This window comes from Ahaetulla prasina, chromosome 1 (assembly GCF_028640845.1).
Source record: "Ahaetulla prasina isolate Xishuangbanna chromosome 1, ASM2864084v1, whole genome shotgun sequence".
Classification (NCBI taxonomy): Eukaryota; Metazoa; Chordata; class Lepidosauria; order Squamata; family Colubridae; genus Ahaetulla; species Ahaetulla prasina.
Window position 1 is genome coordinate 179,625,776 of NC_080539.1, and position 23,498 is coordinate 179,649,273.

A 23,498-nucleotide genomic window follows, 5' to 3' on the forward strand; every position below is an offset into this window, starting at 1 on the left:
AGTATACTACCTTCGATATTAGCATCAATTATAAAAGGTAAAGGTTCCCCTCGCACATACATGCTAGTTATTCTTGACTCTAGGGGGCGGTGCTCATCTCTGTTTCAAAGCCGAAGAGCCAGCGCTGTCCGAAGACGTCTCCGTGGTCATGTGGCCGGCATGACTCAACGCCAAAGGCGCACGGAACGCTGTAAACTTCCCACCAAAGGTGGTCCCTATTTTTCTACTTGCATTTCTTATGTGCTTTCGAACTGCTAGGCTGGCAGAAGCTGAGACAAACACAGGAGCTCACCCTGTTACGCAGCACTAGGGATTTGAACCACTGAATTGCCGACCTTTCAATCGACAAGCTCAGCGTCTTACCCACTAAGCCACCGCGTCCCATATAACATCAATTATGTAAGCATCAAAATGTTTACTAATCAATTTTTCTTTCTCATATAATCCATATAGCTTCTGGATGTTTTAAAATTGCCTCTAAGCAGTAACCAAACATACCAGAAGATGCTTGAAGCAGTTCACAAAGGTCTTTGCCTCCCTTTAACCAAACAAGCTATCTTTACTAGGGACCCATGGACAGGATGGAGAAAACAGGACACTGCAAACACCAGCTGTGACCAGAAATTCTCTCCCACCCACCATATGGGGTGGGGGAAGAGAGGAAAAGCTTTTCGACTCCCTCCAACAAGAAGGAACATGCCCAAAGAGAAAACTGACTTTACCCCAGGCAAGGAGAATGAAAGGAAGGAAAAAAGGAAAAAATCCAAAGGCCTGATAGGTTAAAAGGAAAAGTTTATATAATTCAAGAAGGGGAAAATTCACATCTGCCCACCTCATGCTCCAATGAAGTTCAATGCAAAACGAAAACTTTGAAGTTACTTTACAATCTCAGTTGTAACACAGGATTAGAAATGTGGGGGAAGGGGAGGTTGTGCCAAAGCTTCATGCACCTTAGGTTTTCTATTAAGCCCGAGCTAAGACTTACATCCAGTGCATATTCCTGCACCACAGCATGCAGAATGATTGCTATGAAGATGTAGAAGAGGATTGTAACCAAATCCTTCAGCCCGTAGTGATAGAGAACAATTTCACCATCTAAAGGAAAGGAAACAGGGAGTGGGGGAAACAGATAAAAATCAAAAAATTAAGCTGAGAAATCATTTAGGAACCGAAGCTTTTCAAGGCAGATACAAAGAAGCAGAACCAAAGAAGGAAAGAGCGAGTTTAACGCTGGCAAGAGATAGAAATTAAACCTGTGAATATTAATCAGTTTGGTTGCATAGGGGGCAACTATGAATCTGCACAGATTTGTCCTGTGCTCCCACTAGTTCAAAATGAAAATTCATTTGATCATTCAAGTTATCTACAAGTATTTGTATGTATAGGTAATCCTTGACTTACAACTACTGCTTTACTGATTGCTCAAAGTTACAATGGCAGTGAAAAAAGTGATTTATGGCCGTTTTCCACACTTATGATTGTGGCATTATCTCCATGGTCATGTGATCAAAATTCGGCCCCTATGCAACTGGCATGTATTGATGAGGGTTGCTGTATCCCAGGGTCATGTGATCAGCTTTTGCAACCTTCTGACAAGCAAAGTGAATGGGGAAGTCAGCTGCACTTAACCGTGGCAAGAAAAGTCATAAAATGGGGCAAAACTCACTTAAAATTGTCTTGCCTAGCAACAGAAATTTTGGGCCAAATTGTGGTTGTAAGTCTAAGATTACCTGTACATATCAGCAGGCACATATATCTGTTGTCAATCTCAGAACTCATTGTCTGTGCTACATAAGAATTATGACTCATTCTAGACTGAACGGCTTTAAGATACTGAACAGATGCATTCTAATTTCTTTTTTACATCTTTTTTTTTACAAAATTTACTAACTTTGACCCTGTGTTAGATCATTTTACAAGATGATTACAAGATGAATTTACTAACTTTGGCCCTGTGTTAGATCACTTTTCAAGATTTATAGAGGAAATGACTACAGTATTCATTATCTGAGGTACACATGAAGGCTTCATTGTTTAGAAGCTACTATGTTGGGAACTAGTAAATATGTAGTTCCAGCACATCTGGAAGGCTGATTATTTTACACATATGGAAATATTTTTATTTTAAGTTTCCTTGGTTCTGTATGTTTATACAAACCTATACATGTGAGCATGTGAATTCTTATGTTTGCCTATTAGATGCACAGTAAAGATGTTTACCCCACAATTAATAGAAAGCCAGTTTGTGGTTACAACCACATAGGTTTCGAGTTGAGTGAAACCTAAGCATGCTGACTACCAGGCAAGGTTTTCAATTCAACGGACTATATACTCTTACCTGCTGTCAGTACACTGACATTATACTGAGGTAAGATGAACAAGAAGGCAGTCTTGGCTGTAACCTGTGAAGATAAAATACATTTCTGGGTTAGCTTGTTTCATTTCAATATCATAATGACAATTCTTCTCATCTATCAGTTAAGCATCCTTTCAGGCAAAACCAGATTCTCAAGTGGCCTTAAAAGCTTTCATGAAAGAGGACAGTTATAATGAAACCTACAAATGATCAAGTTTTATATATATGCATACATACATATGTAGTCCTTGCTTTACAACCGTAATGAGCCTGAAATTACAATTGTAAGTCATGGTGATCATTAAGCAGGTCATCACTCGACTATGCCCAATTTTATGACCTTTTTTGGCACCCGTTGTTAAGCAAGCACCATGGTCAAAAAGTGAACACATTGTCCTCAACATGACTTTTTTTTTTTTTGCCAGAAACCAGAAGTAAACAGTTGATTCTGGCAAGAAATGTCATTAATTGTGGCTATGTGACAGTGGATGCTGCAAACATAAGACATAAATGTGGGCCAATGGCTGAGTGTCCCAAATGCAATCATGGGGGGTGGGGGAGGGGCAGCCATTGCATTTTTGAATTTAGGTCATAATTGCCTTTTGGAAGGAGGTCATTGCAACCGCTTGTAAGTCAAGGACTACATGTAGTAGAAACAAAATATAATTTTAGCCTTCACGATTTTATGTTGACATCTGAAATAATATAGATTCCTTGAACTATAGATTGTAAGAAATGTTTTTACAACCTTGATTCTCTGTCCTCCACCACTCTAATCTTTAGGAATGCCTGAGTATAACAACTGAACAGGAACTTCCTCTTCAGTATGTGGTTTGCTCCTCCATACAAATAATTATTGAATCATATCAGACTGGCTCTGTCCTAGAAACTAGCTTTTGGCCCGGAACTACTTTCCAGTAATTCGTTTTATTCAAAATGTTAGCTATATGTGGAATATTATTTAGGTATAGGTGGAATACAGGTCTTTTATATAAAAGTCTCTGAAATACATGCATTTCAAACCTAGCATGCTATATTGATAAATATTAGAAGAATTGAGTACTGCGTGGACCCACTGGTCTGATAATCTAGCAATATGAGGTATCAGAAGTTTCTCATCATTGTACATCATCTGAATTTATAATTATTGTCTAAAACTTGTGGTAAATACTGAACACCAATTCATTAAAATTTTAATAGATTTTAAATTAGTTTTATAGCTGCATAAAAGTTATTGAGTGAAAAGTCTGCAAATTGTTTATTTAATTTTATTTAATCAATCACAGAAGCACCTTAATTAAATTAAATCAACTTTGAAATTGATTTAAACTATTATATTTAACTACATTTCATGTATGTACAAGAAGACATCCCATTTACTAGTGGTATCCTTTATTCTCCTGCAAAATTTACACAAACAAACTTTATAATATTTATTGCAATGGATTAGCTATCCTGGCAATATTAGTCGAGTATTTCCATTACAGTCTGAAGGTCTGGAATGCAGTTCAACAGATAACTACAAGTTTCCAAATTCTTGATGGCTGCACTTCATTAATAAACATATCTCCACAACACAAGTACATTCTCCAGACTTCACCAACCTTACTTGAATCTAGGAGATAACAACTGTTATGATAAATTATTATGCTTATAACCATACAGATTCAATGCAACTGATCTGAATGTTCCCTTGAATCAAAGAAGAGACTTAGAAAGTTAAAATAACATAGCATATGAAGAGAATACTGGCCAAACTGTTTGAAGAAAGATAAGGGGAGACTACAAACCTGCCAAGTAAATGTCCCTGAAAAGAACTAATCACAAAACAAAACATTTGCTTTAGATAAATAGTACCAGTATTTAAGGGCTATCCTCAGCCAAAAAATACTTGCTTGCAAATGATAATTTTGTTGTGTGAAATTTTGGAAGCTTATCCCTAAAAGATGAAGTTGCACTTGTAAATATAATTCTTACTTCAAAGTTTCAAGAACCGACCTTTTTACAAGGAGAGGGGGAAACAAATTCAAAGGAGTTTTGAAACAAACTTGCACCTTTCCCCTTACAACTGAATAGGTCTCATCATCCTAGAAGCACTTATGTGCTTAGAATTTTAATCTCATCCAGTTAAAAATTAAGAAATTACATCTATTAGTGTTTTCCCAGTATGGGTCAAGAAAAGCCACAGCTCTCACTTCAGTCAAAATCTTGAGTAGCTTTGAGTAACTAGGCCCTGATTAAGCCCAACTCAAATCAGGCATTATTCTAAAGGGTGCAAACCAAATCATAAAGTCAGTATTGTTTGTTTGTTTATTTGTTTAAATTTGTTTGCCACCCATCTTGCTTGAAAACAACTCTGGGAAATTTACAACATTAAAAGCAATAAAACCATAAAAGATAAATATTTCTAATTTTAATAAAAATTACAATCCAAATGAAGTTGCAGTTAACAAATGGGGAGGGAGGAAGAAGGATGCTGGGGAGGGGGAGATGGGATTTTGTTGTAATTAATCAATCACAGAGGGGCCTCTGTGGCTCAGACTGGTAAGACAGTCTGTTATTAACACAGCTGCCTGCAATTACTGCAGGTTCTAGTCCCACCAGGCCCAAGGTTGACTCAGCCTTCCATCCTTTATAAGGTAGGTAAAATGAGGACCCAGATTGTTGTGGGGGCAATAAGTTGACTTTGTATATAATATACAAATAGGATGAAGACTATTGCTAACATAGTGTAAGCCGCCCTGAGTCTTTGGAGAAGGGCGGGATATAAATGCAAATAAAAAAAAAAATCATCTCCAGTGTAATACTTCTCTGTTGGGGCCCCAAGCCAACTGGTAGATCCAGGCTTTCAGGCCCTTACAGGTAGTTCACAATTTATGACTGGTAACTTGGTGGCCATTCAAAGTTACAATGGACTCTGCAAAGGTACTTAGAATCCAGTTCTGAAGTCCCAATGTACGTCCCCTGTGGTCACATGCTTACACTTTATGATTATTATTATTTTTTGCTGAAAACTGACATTAGCTTCTGTTTTTGGCAAAAATGTTCCATAACAAACAATATGTCCATTTTATGGCAATGGCATAACAACCATTGGCAATTATGGCAATTCACTTAACAACCATGGTGTTCACTTAAGAATTGCCAAAAACAGGTTATAAAATTGGGTCTCGTCTATTATAGTCCTAAATGTGGCTGCAATTTCATTAGTTTCAACTGAATTTAAACAGCCAAGGAAAATCCACAAATAAACTTGCCACCAAACAACTGGAAAAAATTCTACAACCTTTCCCCGCGAGCTTAAGACGTATCTATTTTTCCGCGCAGGACTGGCATAGAATTTTTAGATGTTTTTATGGGTTTTTTAATTTTTAATTAGTTTTTTTAGGATTTTAAATGTATTTTAAATTTGGGCCAAATTTGAATAAGTTTTTTAGCTGCTGTTTTATCTGTATTGTGTGTATTTGATTGTTGTTTTTATTTGGCTGTTCACCGCCCTGAGTCCTTCGGGAGAAGGGCGGTATACAAATTAAAATATTATTATTATTATTATTATTATTATTATTATTATTATTATTATTATTATTATTATTATTATTATTATTATTACAAGTGATATTTGCTCAACTGCCCACCTCTGTAGGCACATTCTTATTACCTGTATACTCCAGATAGTTCAACACCCAGAACTTCCCTGCCAGCATCACCATTGCTCAAATTTCAGCAGTTGAATGCCATACATCTGGAAGGTGTCTAGGCAGAGGAAAGACTGATCTACATATTTGGACCATATATAGAAAATGTGATAGAAGGTCAATGTTTTCTGTAAATAGAGCCTCAGCTTCCTATATTCGTTCAAGCTTCCTTTATTCAGGGAATAAAGCCAGTTTTGGGAGAACAAAACTTGTGACAGTACTGATAAGGAAATGTTGACTTCCACATGTTCAAAATTATGGAACAAATAACACAACAGAAGAAAAATGCAAACATAAGAAACAGCTTTTAACAGGAAAGAGATTTGTTTTATCTGTTACCAAGTGGCTACTACAAGAAGAGGAAATTTATATCATCTAAATATTAAACTAAACTCTCATAATTCTTTCTTATTGACCCTGCTGGAATGGGGCAAATGAGACACTATGACATTGTGTACCCAGGATAAAAGTTTCATAGCTTTCATCAATTTGGAAAGGAAGGGAAGGAAATGCAAGAAACTAGCCAGTTTAGATAGTCAGAAATGCTATTTTAAACCCAAGGAAGGATAAAAAAGCATATTTAGTTGTTTCAGCTATCTACCCGTACTAGAAAGAAAAAATGATCATCTGTGAGGAAGGTCATATTCTCTCAGATAGTTGAGGGACCTCATCTAGGAGTGAAGAAGAAATCAGAATCAAAATCAGAATAGAGCTGGAAGGGACCTTGGAGGTCTAGTTCAACCCCCTGCTCAAGCAGAAGACCCTATGCCATTTCAGACAAGTGGCTGTCCAATCACTTAAAAGCCTCCAGTGATGAAAAACCCACAACTTTTGAAGGCAAGCTGTTCCACTGGTTAATTGTTCTCACTGTCAGGAAGTTTCTCCTTAATTCCAGGTTGCTTTTCTCCTTTAGTTTCCATCAATTGACTCATATTTAAGTGATTGTCCACTAAGACTCCAAGATCCCTCTCACAGTTACTGTTTTTGAAAAGGGTTTCACCTAATCTGTACTTGTTTTTCCTGCCTAAGTGTAAAATCTTGCTTTTCTCCACATTAAATTTCATGTCAGTATCTTTTTGGATCCTGAGCTTGTCTTCTGAGGTGTTGGCTATTCCTGCCATCTTAGTGCCATTTGCAGTTTTGATGAGTTCTCCTTCTATTCCCTCATCTAAGTCATTTATGAAGATATTGAAGAATACTGGGCCTAAGACGGAGCCTTGTGATTAGATATGGAACTTGGCACTTACATTTGTTTTAACAGAGTGGTTTAAATATATTAGGAAATAGACTCAGTCAATATGGGGGCAATGACCCTACGACTGATGATTTGTGAGATTATGTTGATGTTTTGCACAGAACCCAAAGGTCATATGAGACTGCAGCCACTTTGTGCTGGTTGCATGCACACCTCCATGTTTCATTTCTGCTGGGTTTGCATATTCTGTAGGAATCCCCATTCCCCAGCACAATGGAGTTCAATACATAAAATGCAATTTAGGGGTGCTATCAGTACTGCAATAAAATGTGGCGGTAATCTTCTTTACATTTTATATTAATTGAAACTTTTTTCCTAGCAAAGATACAGACACATTTGAATGCACTGCAAAAGAAAAACATGACTAACATTTATTGAAACCTTTTGGTTAAATTGCTTGTGTGTATTTTTCACTTCCAAAGGTATTATTGTTTCTCATGATAAGAGACTTGAAACAGAGACCCACAGCTGCATCCAGTCAACTGTAAGAAACAGATACTTTGAAGAAGAAAAAAAGGAAAGAGGAAAATAATCCATTAGTCCATCACACTTATCAGGCCAACATTTCTCTTTGAAAACTACTCCATAATTAAATATTTTCTACTATTAGCCTTTTTTGTATATTTTTATTTTTTCAATGGACTGTTTCAAAAAATAGTAACATCACAAATGGAATAAAAAGCAGTCATTTCAAGGAGGACCAGCATACTTCTGAGTTCTCCTAATATTGCTGGGCTATTCCACATCTTCTGAAGTTCAGCCAACATTGAGGCACAAGGAAAATGTTGCGAGCCGAGTTGGATACTTGGGCTGTACACAAAGTGAAAACTGTGCTTTCCTCTATGATCCGATGAAACACAGTGTGGCTAAGGAAGCCAGTTGGACCATTTTTTGTTGATCATAGCCCAACCAAAGTGGAAGATAGATCATTTAGAAGATGAGGGGTTCCTAAATGTTTGCTATCATACTGCCATTTAATCTTAATGTATACAACTTCTCTAAAAATCCAAACACAAATGAACAATGAGAATAATATGATAACATTTTGGGAAATTTGTACATCCCTATTCTACAACATTAATTTTGAAGCTGAAAGGCTGCTTTGCTCAACCTCCCAGCTTATTAGCTCACTCAGTTACTTGCTGCATTCAAGGCCATGGCACCTCCTCAACTTTCTGCTGCCCTTTTGACAATGAGTAACTGGGACTTTTGGATAATGAATTTAGAAAAGGCTCATGGAAGGTTGATCTTGTATATGGTAACCACAGAAAGATTATTATATGCAAAAGGATGGAAAAGTACTGAAAAGCCCACAATGCATGAATGAATCGTGACAATGGCAGAAATGGCTAAACTGAACTACAGGAAGCCCCTGTTTAGTGACCATTCAAAGTTATGACAGCCCCCCCAAAGCTGGTTCCAGAGTTCCATGGTTGCTTATTCCTCCGCTGTCACATGACCATATTTTGGGCATTGGTAACAGGTTCACCTTTATGGCCTGTTGCAGTGTTCTGTGGTCATGTGATCATGATTTGTTTGGTGGGGAGGTTGCTGGTTTCCTGCAAAAATGCCCATAGGAATACATGGATTCACTTAATGACTGCCACATTCAGTTAATAAACACCATGTTCACTTAATAACTGCCACAAAAAACTAATAAAATTGCATCCAGTCATGTAGGTACCTTGATTTACAATTGTCAAGACTTAGGACAAAAACTTTAGGCTCCATTATAATTGTAAGTCAGGGCAAAAACAATAAGTACTTTTCTAAAAAAACTGGAAACCTTTTATAGACTGTTTACTAAAAGAAGAATAAAAGTGAAATGATGATTTAATGACTGAAAATGATTAGGATTAAATAAGGGGCTGAAGGGTTGTAAGCAATAGTTAATAGGAAGGAACATGATGGGTCTGTTAATATCTGTTAAAGAGCGATTTGGAAACAATTTAGTTTCTTTAGTTATCTCTCTTTTTTCTATTTTAACTTTTTCTTTGTACTTTTCTTTTTTTCTTTCTTTTTAAAAACGTACCTTACCTATGTGAAAAAAAAGGCATTAATGAAAATTATTTTTTAAAAAGACATGAGGAACTTCTCTGCCCAATTACATCATTTTGTCCCACTCAGTCAGATAAGGAGAGTACGATATGTTCTAGATCCCATCGATTAAAGATTTTGCGTGGCAGGATCCAGGAAGAGAACCTTCTCTGCTGCAGCAGAACATCTTATCCCCAGAGGTAAGGCAGGTTCCCACTCTCTTGGCCTTCCCAAAGAGAGTTAAGACCTGGGTCTGTCAACTGGTACGTCTCTCAAAAACTGATATGCAACCCTGTGGTAGTTGGTGACATGACGGTCACTTCCCCCGCCTTTTATTTATTTATTTTTTTTATTCAAAAAGTTTTACAAAAAATTTTCCCCTTTCCCCAACCCTCTCCTTCACAAACCCCTCCCCTCCCCTGGCTTCCCGGAACAAACACAAGGTATAGTTAAAAATAAAACAAACATATGCTAAAAAATTTTTTTCCCAAAACTATTATACCAATTCTCCCTCTCTAGCTCTGACTTCCTCCTTACATAACCAAATCCTTCAAAAATTAACAATAAACAGTAATAAAATATATAAATCAGTAGAACAAATTAATCCTAAAATATTTTAAAACCAGCTAAAGCATAAAAATCCAATCCAGTTCAGAGAATATCTCCTTATAGCTTCTATAACCATATAACCATATAATTTCCCCAAGTCTTTCTTACATAAGATCTTTCAAGAATATTCTATTTAAAATTCAATACAACAGATTATAAAATTTATAAAATTTCAATAGAGAAAATTACAATATTATTTAATTAATTACAATATCTATTCAACTTTAGTCCTTCCTCATCAAAATCCAGTATGTCCAAATATCTAGTCTCTTATAATCACAAATTGTCTTTCGGGACACTAATATTTTGTCTATTAATATTTTAAAAACCTTGTTTCAAAATAATACTTTTGTCTCTTGCCATTTTTTGGTGCATTAATCTCTGTCTTTCCTTCGTTGCTCCTTTTAAAAGTCAATCACAATATTTCCTAGTAATTCCTTATGTCCAGAAATCCAAAATTACTGCCGTATATTCCATCAGTCCAAAAGAGAACTCTTGGGAAACATTAAGCTTGTGAGTCTTTTCCATTTGAGGACAATCTCCTGTAGCACAAATTCAGGCAGCTCATCCAAACTATTTAAAGAAAACTTCTTTAGATCACCTTGTTTCTTCACGATCAAATCTTCATATTTATCCACTTTTATTTGTATGTCCTCCATTCCATTTTCCGAATAATTGCACTGGTTAATTTGCTCCAAACTCTCATCCAAAACATCCCCATTTTTATCAATTCGTATTTTGAATAATTAAATACATACTTTCTGTGTAGTCCTGTATAAAGTCACGAATCCATTCTTCTGAAAGAACCTCCATAACAAAATTCCTGCTGAGAATCCCCTTGTAAAGTACTTAAACAGCGTAATATAATCCAACAGTCCACAGTCAAACACAATAAGATAAAATCTCCATTCAGTTTCGATTCAACAGCAAAGCTCCCTTTGATGTATCGCTCTGCTTTCAGTTTCTCTAAAACGAAACTGAAGGGGGGGCGGAAGTCAGAAAATCAAAAATACTTGCAAACCAATAATTGTTCCTCCTCCGCCTGCTTTTCGTATCCACAAAAAGAAATCAATTGCTAGCAGAAGTGGACACCTTCCTCTTTTCCTGCTTTTTCAGGAGCACAGAGAATACTGGAGGTTGGGGGAGGGGTAAATAAGGGGATTCGACCGTTCAGGACTTTGTATTACAAAAACAAAGCCCCTAGGGGAATCTACCCAATTCCTCCCCCTTGCTCTGTCTCTCTCTTTCAACCAGAGAGAGAAATGAAGCCTGGATCAGTTGTTAAATCCGGCTTTTACCATATTCAATGCGGAGTGCCATAAATTAGCACCCAGCGAGAAAGGTGGCGCCACCCAGAAGCCTTCCCCCGCCTTTTAAATTTGTAATATTTTAATATTAACTTTGTTCTTAATACTCTTTTATTTTTGTTTTTTTTTATTTATGCCTTTATGCCACTTTTTATATTTTTTGTGGTAAATGGCTCAAAGTCACTTAGATGAGACAGGCAGTATAGAAATGTAGCAAGCAAGCAATCCTGTGACAAAAACAGAGAAAGAAATTGAATTGCTAGCTGTTGCAAAAACAAACCTAGCGTCAGCCCTATGAGGGAGACATGGAAAACTAAACTTGCTACTTTTATTAGATTGCTTTGATAATGGATCTTCCTTGGATCATCCTCCTCTCTGTGAAGGTCATCCTCTTTACACCCTGTCTACATCCAAGGAGACAAAGATAAGAATGAGATCCAGACTGAAAGTAATTTTGTGCCCCCCATTGGTCAGCTGAGGTAGAACTAACCATTAATGGCAGATGCAGTCAATAATCCTCTTTCTGTGGACAATCATTGTATATGAAGCATGGGAAGGATGAATAAGCCCGGTAGCTATACCCCTCATTATCACCTCCCTCCTCCTATCAAACATCCAGAAGAAAAAACTCCTGAAGTAGCAGGAAGCTTCAGAAGGCTCACCACTCATTCCAATGCTGCTGCATACTGAATGGGAACAACTTGGAGGGAGGAGAATCTACTGTTCATCTGAATTCAAACCAACTCCCTAACTGGCCAGGGAATGGTGTGTGTGTGTATTTGTGTGTGTGTGTCTTGCTTCTTTTCTCTGTAATCTCGGTCTTGGAAATTATGTGGGCTGAATGAAAAAAAATGACTATACCTTCATAACTTCAACTTAAATAATGATATTTTAATAAATGAAACAGAAAAATAATCCATGAAATGAGCTCTTTTGTTAACCTAAATTTATTTTTCCTCATAATCACAACCATTCACTATGTATGCACTTCTACTAACAATGAGCAAAATTCTTAAAGCTAAAACAAAGGAACTCAACAAAGTTCTAAAAGTTCTTTCCAACAGACGCCCACAAAATTATTCCTTCAGTTCTGGAAATGCTCAATGAAACAGTGGAAAGCTGTGTGGTGTTAAATCTGGACTGTATAGCAAACTTTGCAATTGCCTCAACTCATGACAAATATTGTGGCAAGCAATTTAATCATTACACATTGAACACATTGTTCAAAGCATAGTCACAAATACCCACTGCAAGCTTCCATTTCACAAAAAATAGTAGCACAACCTTTTTTCACAGCAACCCACCATCAACTGAAGCAAAAGAATCTATGCTAAAGAACATATCAAAGCTTGTAAAACAACAGCACCTGTTGATGACTTATAATGGTGGAGGCACTACTTTTCATTCATATCGTATAAATAGAGAGCTGATTTTGGAGGGAGGAGATTGTATGTGATCATATAATCTCATTCTTTAGGTGGAATGAGTTAAAAATGTTCCAAAATTTTTTGCATGAAATTATTTGAATAATTGAAGTATTTTTAAATCAGCTATTTGAAATAGCATTATTAGCTATTAATACTATTAATAGGTTGTTTTGATCCACACTCAAACAGAATAATACTAGCTGTAATAATGTATACTGCATTTTTCTGAATTGCAACGTGAGAAATATTTTATAGTTGAAATGATGTTGTAGAATATAAACCATCTTCATACAGCTGGTGTTAAAAAGTGAGATTCTGCAGAACTTCTATGCTCTTGAAACAAACAAAGCCTTTGTACAACATAGCCTCTTTTCCTCATGCTTCTCAAGTTCTTCTGTCTTTTCATCAGACAAAAGATGTTTGATATTTTCAAGAAAACCAAAGCCAAAAAGTAGAGGTATGAGAAGTTCCTTCAATTCATATACATTCTCTTTCCTTAAACTCTAGATTTCAGAGCAAAACTTTAGTCCAAATTAAGGCACCATGCCTGTTTCAAACATGGTTTCTGACTGGGGGGGCGGAGAATTATTATTTTCAAATATGTGTTGACAAATATAAATTTATATTTATACCACATGTATACCTAATTCTATTTATCTATGATATACTTGGGATAGCAAAGTGGTTAAAAGAGTGTATTTGGCTGATCTCCTTTGATAACTGTTTCTCCAAAAGATCCAAAAGATCAAAATTCACTATTCTGCCATTATAACCAATGGTATCAAAATTAATAGCTAAAGCATATGACAGTTTCTTTCCTGGAACCAGAAGCAGAAATAGAGATTTTGCAAGCTCATGTGTGGAATGAGGACTTGGGCTTAAGGAATCACAAGATAAAGGGTTTGTCCCTAGCTGTACAAAATAAATTTTATTCATTTGTACCTTTAGTAGATGTAATGACTGTCTTTATCTCAAGGGTCAAAGCACAATGGTTGTTCAAGAGAGGGGGAAAAAAAACCGAGAACACTAGGCCAAGAGGAGAACAGAGTTTGTTCTATGAAGAGAATGTGGGAAGGGTTTGAAGCCTTAGCAACACTTGGGTCAATTTCAGATGTTATCAACATCCCGTAAGCCAGAAGGACAGAAGAAAACAGATCCTTGGTATCCAGAGTTAAGAACAGTTATGTTCAAAACAAAGAATATTTTGCTGCTATAAAGCTGTACAAACGAAGAAGCAAGACAATAATTAATAAAGATCCAGTACAATGAAGGCAAACTCAGGGGATTCCTCATTCCCCAGTTTACTTAGTTTTGATTGCTAGAACAATACAAAAGCCACAAAAGTAAATACTGACAGAAAAAAAACCGAGAGCTGAGAGCGGCCCCAACAGTACTTTGATAAGGTGATCATTTTTGGAGACGGGAAAGCTTCCAAATTACGCAATTTTTTCCAGTGAAGGCTATATATCAATCACCTTATCAGTGGTCAGGTGGTGATTACACAGTCAAATACATATTTGCATAGCTCATAGACCACTTAATGTAATCAATAATGGAAAACAAAAGTGTAATTAAATTAATCAAATCAATAGAGAAAACAAAACACTTATGACTTGAGCTTTCTACAATAACTTGGTATATTATTCTGTAAGGACGGAAGTATATGATGCGTCCATTTTTTTAATGAAACAACTACATTATAAAACAAAAGGCCAAGAATTTATGAGTATAGAGTAAGTCTTGACTTACAATCACAGTTGAGCTCAAAATTTCTGTTAAGCAAAACATTTGTTAAGTGAGTTTGCCCCCATTGTACAACCTTTCTTGCCATGGTTGTTAAGCGAATCACAGTAGTTGTTAAATTAGTCAAACCGTTGTTAAGTGAATCTGGCTTCCCTATTGACTTTGCTTGTCAGAAGTTCAGGACTGCCTGTATTTCAGCTTGGCAAATGAGTCACATTTATGATGGTTGCAGAATTGTGTGGTGATCTTTTGCAACCTTCTGACAAGCAAAGTCAATGGGGAAGCCAAATTCACTTAACAACTATGTTACTAATTTAACAACTGCATTGATTCACCTAAGAACTATGGAAAGAAAGGTCATAAAATGGGGCAAAAGTCACTTAACAAATGTCTCACTTAGCAACAGAAATTTTGGACTCAGTTGTGGTCATACGTTGAGGACTACCTGTAGTGAATAGAACAAAGGACGATTTGCAAAGGCAAAAGGTTTAAAGAAATAAAATAAATTATATTGGTATGTATTACTTTTATGTTTCCTTTTCCTTTTTCTTACCTCCTGTTTTTCTAATGGTCTAGCATTTTTTATTTTTTTTAATGTGCTTTTTATGACATTGCTTCTTTGAAAGGATGTCAGGGATATATTCATTACAAAATGTTGGTGCACAGATCTCAGTTTAGCAGATGCTGGATATATTGTAATAGGCAAAGTCAATTGTAACTAAAATAGTATGAATGGTTTGCATCATTTTTATCAATTTACACTATTGGACTTAGCAACACAAATTGATGCAAATGATACGGTGCATATTTAACAATTAAACAAATGTACATTGTATCATTTCTACTAATTTGTGTTGTGACAGAAATTATGCAAAATGGACAGAAATATCAAAAATCTGAATTTAACAGACATTTGGGAGTAATGGTCATAACATTAATTGGTCTGTTGAACTGAGGATTTAGTGTATTTATTTAGAATTAATTCTGCTTCCATAAAGTATCTAACTGTATGGCTCAAAAGTTCTAGACATTTACAATATTTTTGTGATTTCAAATACAGTAAATTAAAATAATAGAGAAGTCTGATAAAGTAGAACCAATATCTGGAGAAGCCTTGAGTTTTAATTTATGTATAGTGCAGTTTTAAAGAAGGAAAGTATAAGTTATATCTATCTTTTATGCAACTTTTTGTGTTTAAAATATTTTGCAAGATTTGTTTCCTCATACATAAGTGTCAAGCAGGACAACATTCACCCATTACAGAATTGAGAAGCTTGAAATGAAATGTACTTTCATTTCTCAATGAAATGTTGCAGATTGTGTGGGGGGGACTCATTTTAAGCTAAGTGTTAGTAATTTATGTAGCAGAAAGAAAAGAGAAGCACCCCAGTATTTCTTGAGGCTCACCCACTTGACTTTTTGGCTTATTTAAACTGAGGGAATATTCCAAGATCAACAAACTACTAATTTTTGCTAAAGCAGTTACAAGATCAACAGCACCTTTCATTGACTGATTATGTGATTTATCACTGTACATTTTTCATAAGGAAACTTATTTACTTCCTTTAGAAGCACACAAGACAAAACTAATCAATATTCTAGTTCACAAAGAGAAAAAGTCCTTTAGAATCCTTAATGCTTTTTTTTTTTTTAAATAAAAAAAAAACCAGTTCACATAGTTTTCTGCACAGGATTTCAGAATGAATATCTTTGCCAGCTCAGTTTTCTCACTAATTAAAAGGATCCTGTTCTTCCCTTCCCGTTCAAACCATTAATGTTTCTGCCCACTGGTAATGGCTTGAGAGAGAGAAAGAGAGAGAGAGAGAGAGAGAGAGAGAGTGAGTAGAGATTTTTCTCCAAGTTGCAAGCTTAAAGCCATCTGTCTCTCCCCCTCCCTTCTCACCTCAGTTTGCTTTGAAACGTGGCACTGAGTTGCAAGGGATGGGGGGGGGGGAGTCTGCATGCATGTTAACTGTCAAGTTCTCAATCACAGACTCCACTGAGCCTCTCGCAGAGGGACTGTTGGCAGGAGCAGCCAGACTCCAGCCAGGATAGTCTGAAGGACCCAGGCTTGTGTCGCAACAGCCAGACCCCCCCCCTCCCTTGCCTGGAAAGCAGTGGGACAGCAAGCTGGGAAGCCGAAGGCGGAGCTCAGCATTCCTGACATTTCTGTGCAAAGTGGCAGCACTGCAAGGCAAAAGGCCTCGGTCTGCCTGGAGGGAGCGCTTGGAAGGAGCCCCAGTGAGGCAGAGGAGGGGGAGAGAAAGCCTCCATTCACAACTCTCCAAAATCTGGTTGCAGAGATGGAATTTGGGATGGTCTGAAGTTCAAAAAGAAGCCTTCCAGCTGTAGCCCCAAAAGGCGGGCCAGCACTAGCAGCAGATAAGAGCGGAGTTCAAGAAGGGAAATGAGAGGAAACAAAAGCTGAGGGAAATGTGCATTTGGTTTACAAAGAAGTGGCTGGAGGGGGGAAAAAAACAGAAAGCATAAGGAGGACGGTGTTGAAATTATTTGGGAAGTAAAGCAAGTCAGCCTTTCTTAAAGCCAAGTACTACTGGCCTTCTTCCCCCCCTCTCCCTGTGAAGGGAGTTTGCTGGGCTGGGGGGACCCGGAAGAACAAAACAAGCAATGAAGAGGAGGAAAAAAAGAATGGGGGAAAAAAGGCAGGATTAGGGTCACACTGCACTCTAAGGTAGAAGGACACAACCTCAGTTCCAGAAAGCCTTAGGGGCAAGTAACAGAAGGGGGGAAATTATGAAATCCGTTATGTGTGTATAATCACAGTACTTCTCTTTAAATGGAAATAAATTGAAATGAACATAAGATCCAGGCATTTCCTGGCCTCATCCACTATGTTTGCTCTCTTCCCAAAGTCAATGTGACTCATTTAACAAAATGAGCACCTCATGCAAAACTACAGTATAGGTTGGGTTGGGTTTTGGCTTAGCAAGTTGTGTGAACCCAGAAAATTGTGGGGTTTTTTGTGGAATCAAGATTAAAAAAACACAGCTTAGTTTAACCCGTTAGTAACTTCTATAGAAGGCCACCTGGGTCAATATAGATCCAGAAAATGCATCTGCTGCTTTCCAAACAACACAAATTTGAAAGATTAAAATTAGTCTGCCAGAGTTTTCCTACTTGTGCATACAGAGTATGGAAGAAATAAAGTTATTATATAGCCAGGGGTTTTAATTGCAACTTTACCAGCCTGCATAAGTGATAGTAGTATAATCCACACCATAGGTCTTTTGGCCCACATGACAAGAAGCCAGTTGAAGAAAAAAGGCTTTTCCCAGGACATCTGCCATTTTCTGGGTCAGTGCCCCCATCATTTTTTTTAACAAGCAAAAGACAATCATCCAGATGCCCTAATCCCATGAATCAAACAAGTAAATAGAGCAGACACCCCCCCCATCCCAGGCATTGGTTTCCTCCAATGAACCAGAGAATGCTGGGAGTCATAGCAGAACTTGGATGGCAGCAGGTATGGGAAGGAGATCAAGTACTAACATGCACACCTATGGGACCAGTGCCAGTATTGCAACAATGATCAGCATTCTTTCTTGGAAGGATAAAACAAATACATCTTGGATTTGCAAATGCTCCCAGACAACCCAGAAAAGAGCCAGCTCCAACTTCCACAACATGCATGCATCCAAGACATCTACCTCCAAGCCACAACTGAGTTGATTATATATGGAGAGCTGATAGTGTGGAGAGTTGATGTGTCTGACTCCAGACCGCACTTCAAGGGCATAGACAGGCTAACATTTTTCCTGAGTTCTTGTTGCTGACATGTTGTTTTAAAACATTTCTACCTCTGTGCATGATACACTCACACTTTTGTTCTCTCTATATAGAGAGTCTATATATAATCTATATAGTCTCTATATATTGTTGGTAAAGTGATTATTCTAATCATTTCAAGGAAAGAGATTGGCATAAACGGGAAATATCAGGTTTTTTAGCCAAACCGGAAAAATCAGGGCTCATGTTTCATGGTATGAACCATTCAATACTGTCTCTGATATAACCAAATATAAGCTGATAATATTATGGGATGGATGGATTTGGATGGAGGATGGGTTTTTGGTTTTTTTTCAAACTTTCAGGCCACAGGACTTGTTAATTCATATCTGTCTGTCTCTCTCCCAAAATCCCTGATCAAGAGGCAGTTACTCTCTGTAAATCTATCCTACCTCATAAGGTTCCTGTAGGAAAAGCTAGGAAGACAGAAAGTAATATAGACCAATTTTACCCCCTTAAAAGGGTTAAATTGGGGCAGGATAAGGGCAGGATAAAAATCTAATAAATATACTAAAATAAAAGTAATGTCTTTCCTTGCCCAAGGAGAGAAAGATCTAAATAGACTGTCAGTTAATTGCATCAGAGAGAGCTCATGAACACATCATATCAGTGGATCAGCAACTCTTTTATCTTTAAAAAAATCTCTTTTACTTTCATGCTTTGAGGACCGATTACTGAAATAAATCTTTTCATCCATATCAGTCCTAATCTTGCTTCCATGTCCTCCTGCCAAATTAATTAGGTATATTGATGTAAGGGACAGAGTCATTTTACTAGTAACTCTACAACTGTGTAATACTTTCTCCCATGACTGCAAAGTTTTAAACAGGTTTTTAAAAATCAATAGCTCAAAATAATGCTGTGCATAACTTTTCATTTCATTCACTAATAATTTTATAAAATAATTTTATTTGACATTTTGTTTTATATGAAATGCAATATTGCCATTTATATGAATATAATATTGCCATTAAATAAATCTAAGAGGCTCAATTTAAGGTTGCAAGGCATAAAATCCAAAAGAATGCTTTTTAATCCTTGTTGGTATTATACAACAGTACATGATAGAATACAATTCCTTAGATTGTAGGATACTAGTGCTATGGAGGTGATAATATCTAAATCAATTTCTGCTGCATTACCAATTTAAAGATCAGTACTAAATATTACATTACTAAAGAACATTCTCAGAATTTTCTGGATTCCAAAGAATATTGAGTGGGACTGATCCAAGTACATTAGACAGCAATAAAATAACAAGATCCAATAACTGAACTCAACCATAATAATCTTGATAATGTAAGGCTGTTGGCATCTCTGTTCTTATAATATAAATGGTGAGACATAAAACAAAGGTTCTAAAAGCACATACCAGCCGCATTTGCTTGCTACTAGTGATCACATATAAACAATGTTCTTAGAATCCCCCAGGGATGCCCAAAAAGAAAAATTAATGGAAGACAAGGATAATAATAATGTTGATGTATACAGATCTCCTGCCCAGATCCAGAAGAGATCAGTTAAAATAAATCCGTGTTCAGGTCGAGGTAGGGAAGATTGAAGTAACATACTATGAAGACTGAGTACAGTAGGCAAATGAGCAAAAGAAGCCTAGTCAAAATATGGTGTTGAAAAATCAGGGAGATGCTTGTAAAAGAATATTGAGAAAGAGTAACAAGTTGGGAACAAGTGTATATCTCTTAATGAAGAGTCATGCCTGGCTCAAGAAAGCTGCTGTTACAGAAAAAGGTGGAAATCAGAAAAATCCAGATCTTCCAGACAGATTTTTTTTTAATCAATCCTCTTTTAAATTTAAGGTTGTACAATTATTGTACATTATCCATTGCAGAAGTCAAAAGGGAAAAATGAAAAATGGACAAACAAAATTTAGTATGACACGGCATTTTCTATCTTTTTCAACCTAAATCTGCATTTCACAATTTCAGCAACTTTAAGATGTTTGTACTTCAACTCCCAGAATTCCCCAGCCAGCCAGCCAGCCAGCCAGCCAGCAAGACTAGACTGGACTGGACTAGATGACCTGAATAGAGAGAATACATCAAAATGGAATGCAGTCAGCCAGACCTTTGCTACAGCATGAGTCCCTCTTCTACACATTGCTAGAGAACAGAATTAAAGCAAACAAATAAAGGAGGTGGCCTGAAAGCTGGGATAAATCTTAATACTTTCAGTCCCTCCCTGTCACAGTATTGCACATAAATTATGAACAACGGGATTTATTTATTTATTTATTTGCACGGGAGTCATTTATTTCAGGATCAATTCTGAGCAATATTCTGAGCCAGGATTCTGAACAAAACGGATTCAGGTTTGTCCACATTCTAAAGGGAAAATGAGAACGTGTCTAGAGTCATCTCACTGCTTCTCAAGACCCTGGCTTCAGATGCATCTGATGCACATCCTGATTGGCAACTAGTCCTCATGCCTAACTTCCTCTGAATAACAGTTGTCAGGGAACATAAACAGAACAGTGTCATTCTACTCATGCCCTGCTGGTGAGCACTGACTGTGCTGAGGCTAGGATGCTAGACTAGGTTGGCCTGATCCAGCACAGCTCATAAGAGGAGCAGGAACCAGGTTCAAATTGCTCTACTGGGTAGTAGAGATACAGGAAAGAAGCCATTAAACATTTAAACGGATCTCAATTCCATGAATTTCTCTTGCTGAGTTATCATAACTTTAAAAAGATCTGTATCAGTTCTTTGCCCTTAGGCCAAGTACACTCTGCCTAATTCTGGCTCCTAGGATCCTGCCAAATAGTAGAAGGAAGAGCTGCTGCCTCTCTCTGGTAGTTCAATGTGAAGGGCTGAACACACACTCTATCCAGTCTTAACAGCTGTACTATGGGTAGGAGAGAGGAGCAGCTGCTTTTAGCCGTTTGCTTATTTGAGTAGACAGCTGTGCATTAGAGGCAATTGCCTCTACTGCCGCACACCCTCTCCGCATGGCAGCAAGAATAAATCTCTTCCCAATTGTTTTTTATTCAGGGAAAGAGGACAAAGACTAAGTGGGGTGCTGTGGATTCAGGTCTTCCTTGCTGCGCCTCCATAGTTCACTCACTTTGCTTGAGCAGGTGAACAAATCAATCCTTCCCCTCCACCTTCCACTTTTCCTCCAAAGAGAGAAAAGCTGTGGTTTGTATTTGTTTAAGTCAGGGGTCCCCAACCCCAGGTCCCTGGACTGGCACCGAGCCACAGCATGCCAGAAAACACAAACAAAACCCCATCTGGGGGATACAGGCAGTAGGTGAAACCACGCCCCCTCCAATACACAGAAAAAACTCTCTCCATGGAACTACTTCCCTGGTGCCCAAAAGGCTGGCGGCCACTGGTTTAACTGAGCCCTGAAAGAAGCCACCTTTTCCTCTCTCTCTTTCTTTGGGCACTAGGGCTATGTGGAGTTGATAGTTACGTTCACACAACCTGCTTCGTCAGTAAATTGACAAAGTTAAGGGAGAGCTATGTGCCCTCATCTTAAACTGTTTCCCTCCCCCGCTGCAAACTTATTCACTACTAGGGCCAGAAACTTTCAAACTGTTTTGGGATTTCCCCACCCCCCAAATTCAAAACAGAACCAATTCTGGTTCTAATAATCTGATGCTGATTATTAAACCACAAATGACCAGACTAAGGTTTTAACACATACATCTTTGTTGATCCCTTCTGGTGTTTAGTTTGTTGGGTGAACATGACCCATGTTCGCTTTTCACCCAAGGGCAAAAATCAGCAGAATCAGATGTTCTTGGCAACTGTCTCTCCTGCTTGTTTATCTAAATGGGCCTATGAGTAACAGAGATGGGTAAAATAAGCTGCTGCCAGTCCCTTCACTCCCCCTAACGGCACAGTATATGAGATTGAATGCTGTGGACAAAATGTTACTCCCCCAGCCTTCTGGAGAAAAAGAGCAAGCAAATGAAGACTAGTTGTTTTTCACAGTTGCAGCAACATGGCTTGCTCTGTCACCCTGGCTGGGAATCAGCCATGGAAATGGTCATCTGCACCATCCAAAAGGGGGCTGGTTTAGTTAGATTTCTGCAGCATATTGAGCCATAAACCAAGGTTTACAGAGCACAGCAACTGGGTTGGATCACAAACCACATCATGACTTAGTGCAATGCTAAATCCATTCATAGGGTGCCAACAACAGGTGTTCCTTACAACTGATGCTCTTCCACTCACCATGGAGCAGTAACCTCCACCATGCCAAACCCAAGCCAACCAAGGGGAAGATGGCAGCTCCTCTGATCTGAAACTCCACTGTCTGCTTTGGTAGGCGAAGAGAGTTGCTGAAGAGACAAACTTCCCAAGAAGCCCTCCTACTGAGAGTGACAACACATCAAGATTTGGTCTTGGTGGCAGTTGCCTAGAAAGGCTGGCACTCCATGAAAGGCTCTGAATCAGGACAGAGCAAAGATTTAAAGCTCGGGAGAAAGTTCGGAGAATAAAGGGAGCGAAAACCTCAGAATGGAAAGCGGATTTCCAGGCTAGATCTTCAAATCCAGGCAGCCAAGTTTAAACTCCAGGGGGCGGGAGGGCTCCCAAGCGGGAAGAATAAATAGCGGTGTAATTCTTTGGTTTAATACCGTATCATCCAGGAATGGAACCCGGGAGAGTAGATTGAGAGATAAGAGAGCGAGAAGGGAGAGATGTCCCAAGCGGGAAAGACAGAGGAAATGGGAAAAGCCTTCGCGGTGGAAGGAAATCGCTTGATACCTCCCGCCCCCGGAGCCAGGGGGAGCATTCATCCTGAGAACATGCAGCCGAAGAACCCGGCAGGAGGACCCCCTTTTCCCAAGGAGAAGGCGACTGGTATCCCCCCGGCAGGGGCTGCTCACCTCGAACATAAGCGAGATCAACACGCAGAGTACCAGGCAGAAGCCGATGTCAGCGTGGTTGTGGATGAGAAACTCCTGGCTGAAGAGCGGGTGGCTTTTCGCCCGCCTGCGGAACGCCATGGCCGGCAGGGACGCGAGCGAGCGGCCCGGCCCCACCGCCCTTGCCTCCGCCCAGCGCCGCCAACTTCTCCCGGGCCCCTGGACAACTTCGTGAGCAAGGCAGACCGGGGCCAGAACCCGACCCCCACCTTGCGCAGGCGCCGCTCTTGCCGGCTGGCTGGCTGGCTGGCTGCTCAGCCCCGCCTAGCTTAACCCTCTATCTGCCTGGCCGGGCTGAGGCGATCGGGCGAGTGATCGGGCCGGAGGCTCTGGTCCTCGAGCGGCGTGGCTGGAGACGCCGCCTCCTG

General features: G+C 38.5%; 1 protein-coding gene across 1 annotated transcript in view; it reads right to left on the reverse strand.

Moving 5' to 3' along the window:
* The window catches only part of TRAM2 (translocation associated membrane protein 2), a 43,010-nt gene extending 19,651 nt beyond the window's left edge, over window positions 1-23,359 (reverse strand). The window contains exons 1-3 of the mRNA XM_058182965.1: window positions 23,092-23,359; window positions 2,339-2,402; window positions 986-1,095 (exon numbers count right to left, since the gene is read on the reverse strand). Coding sequence (XP_058038948.1) covers window positions 986-1,095; window positions 2,339-2,402; window positions 23,092-23,211 — 294 coding nt within the window. The 5' untranslated portion in view covers window positions 23,212-23,359. The remainder of the gene's footprint in view (window positions 1-985; window positions 1,096-2,338; window positions 2,403-23,091) is intronic.
* Window positions 23,360-23,498: the final 139 nt, after the last annotated feature.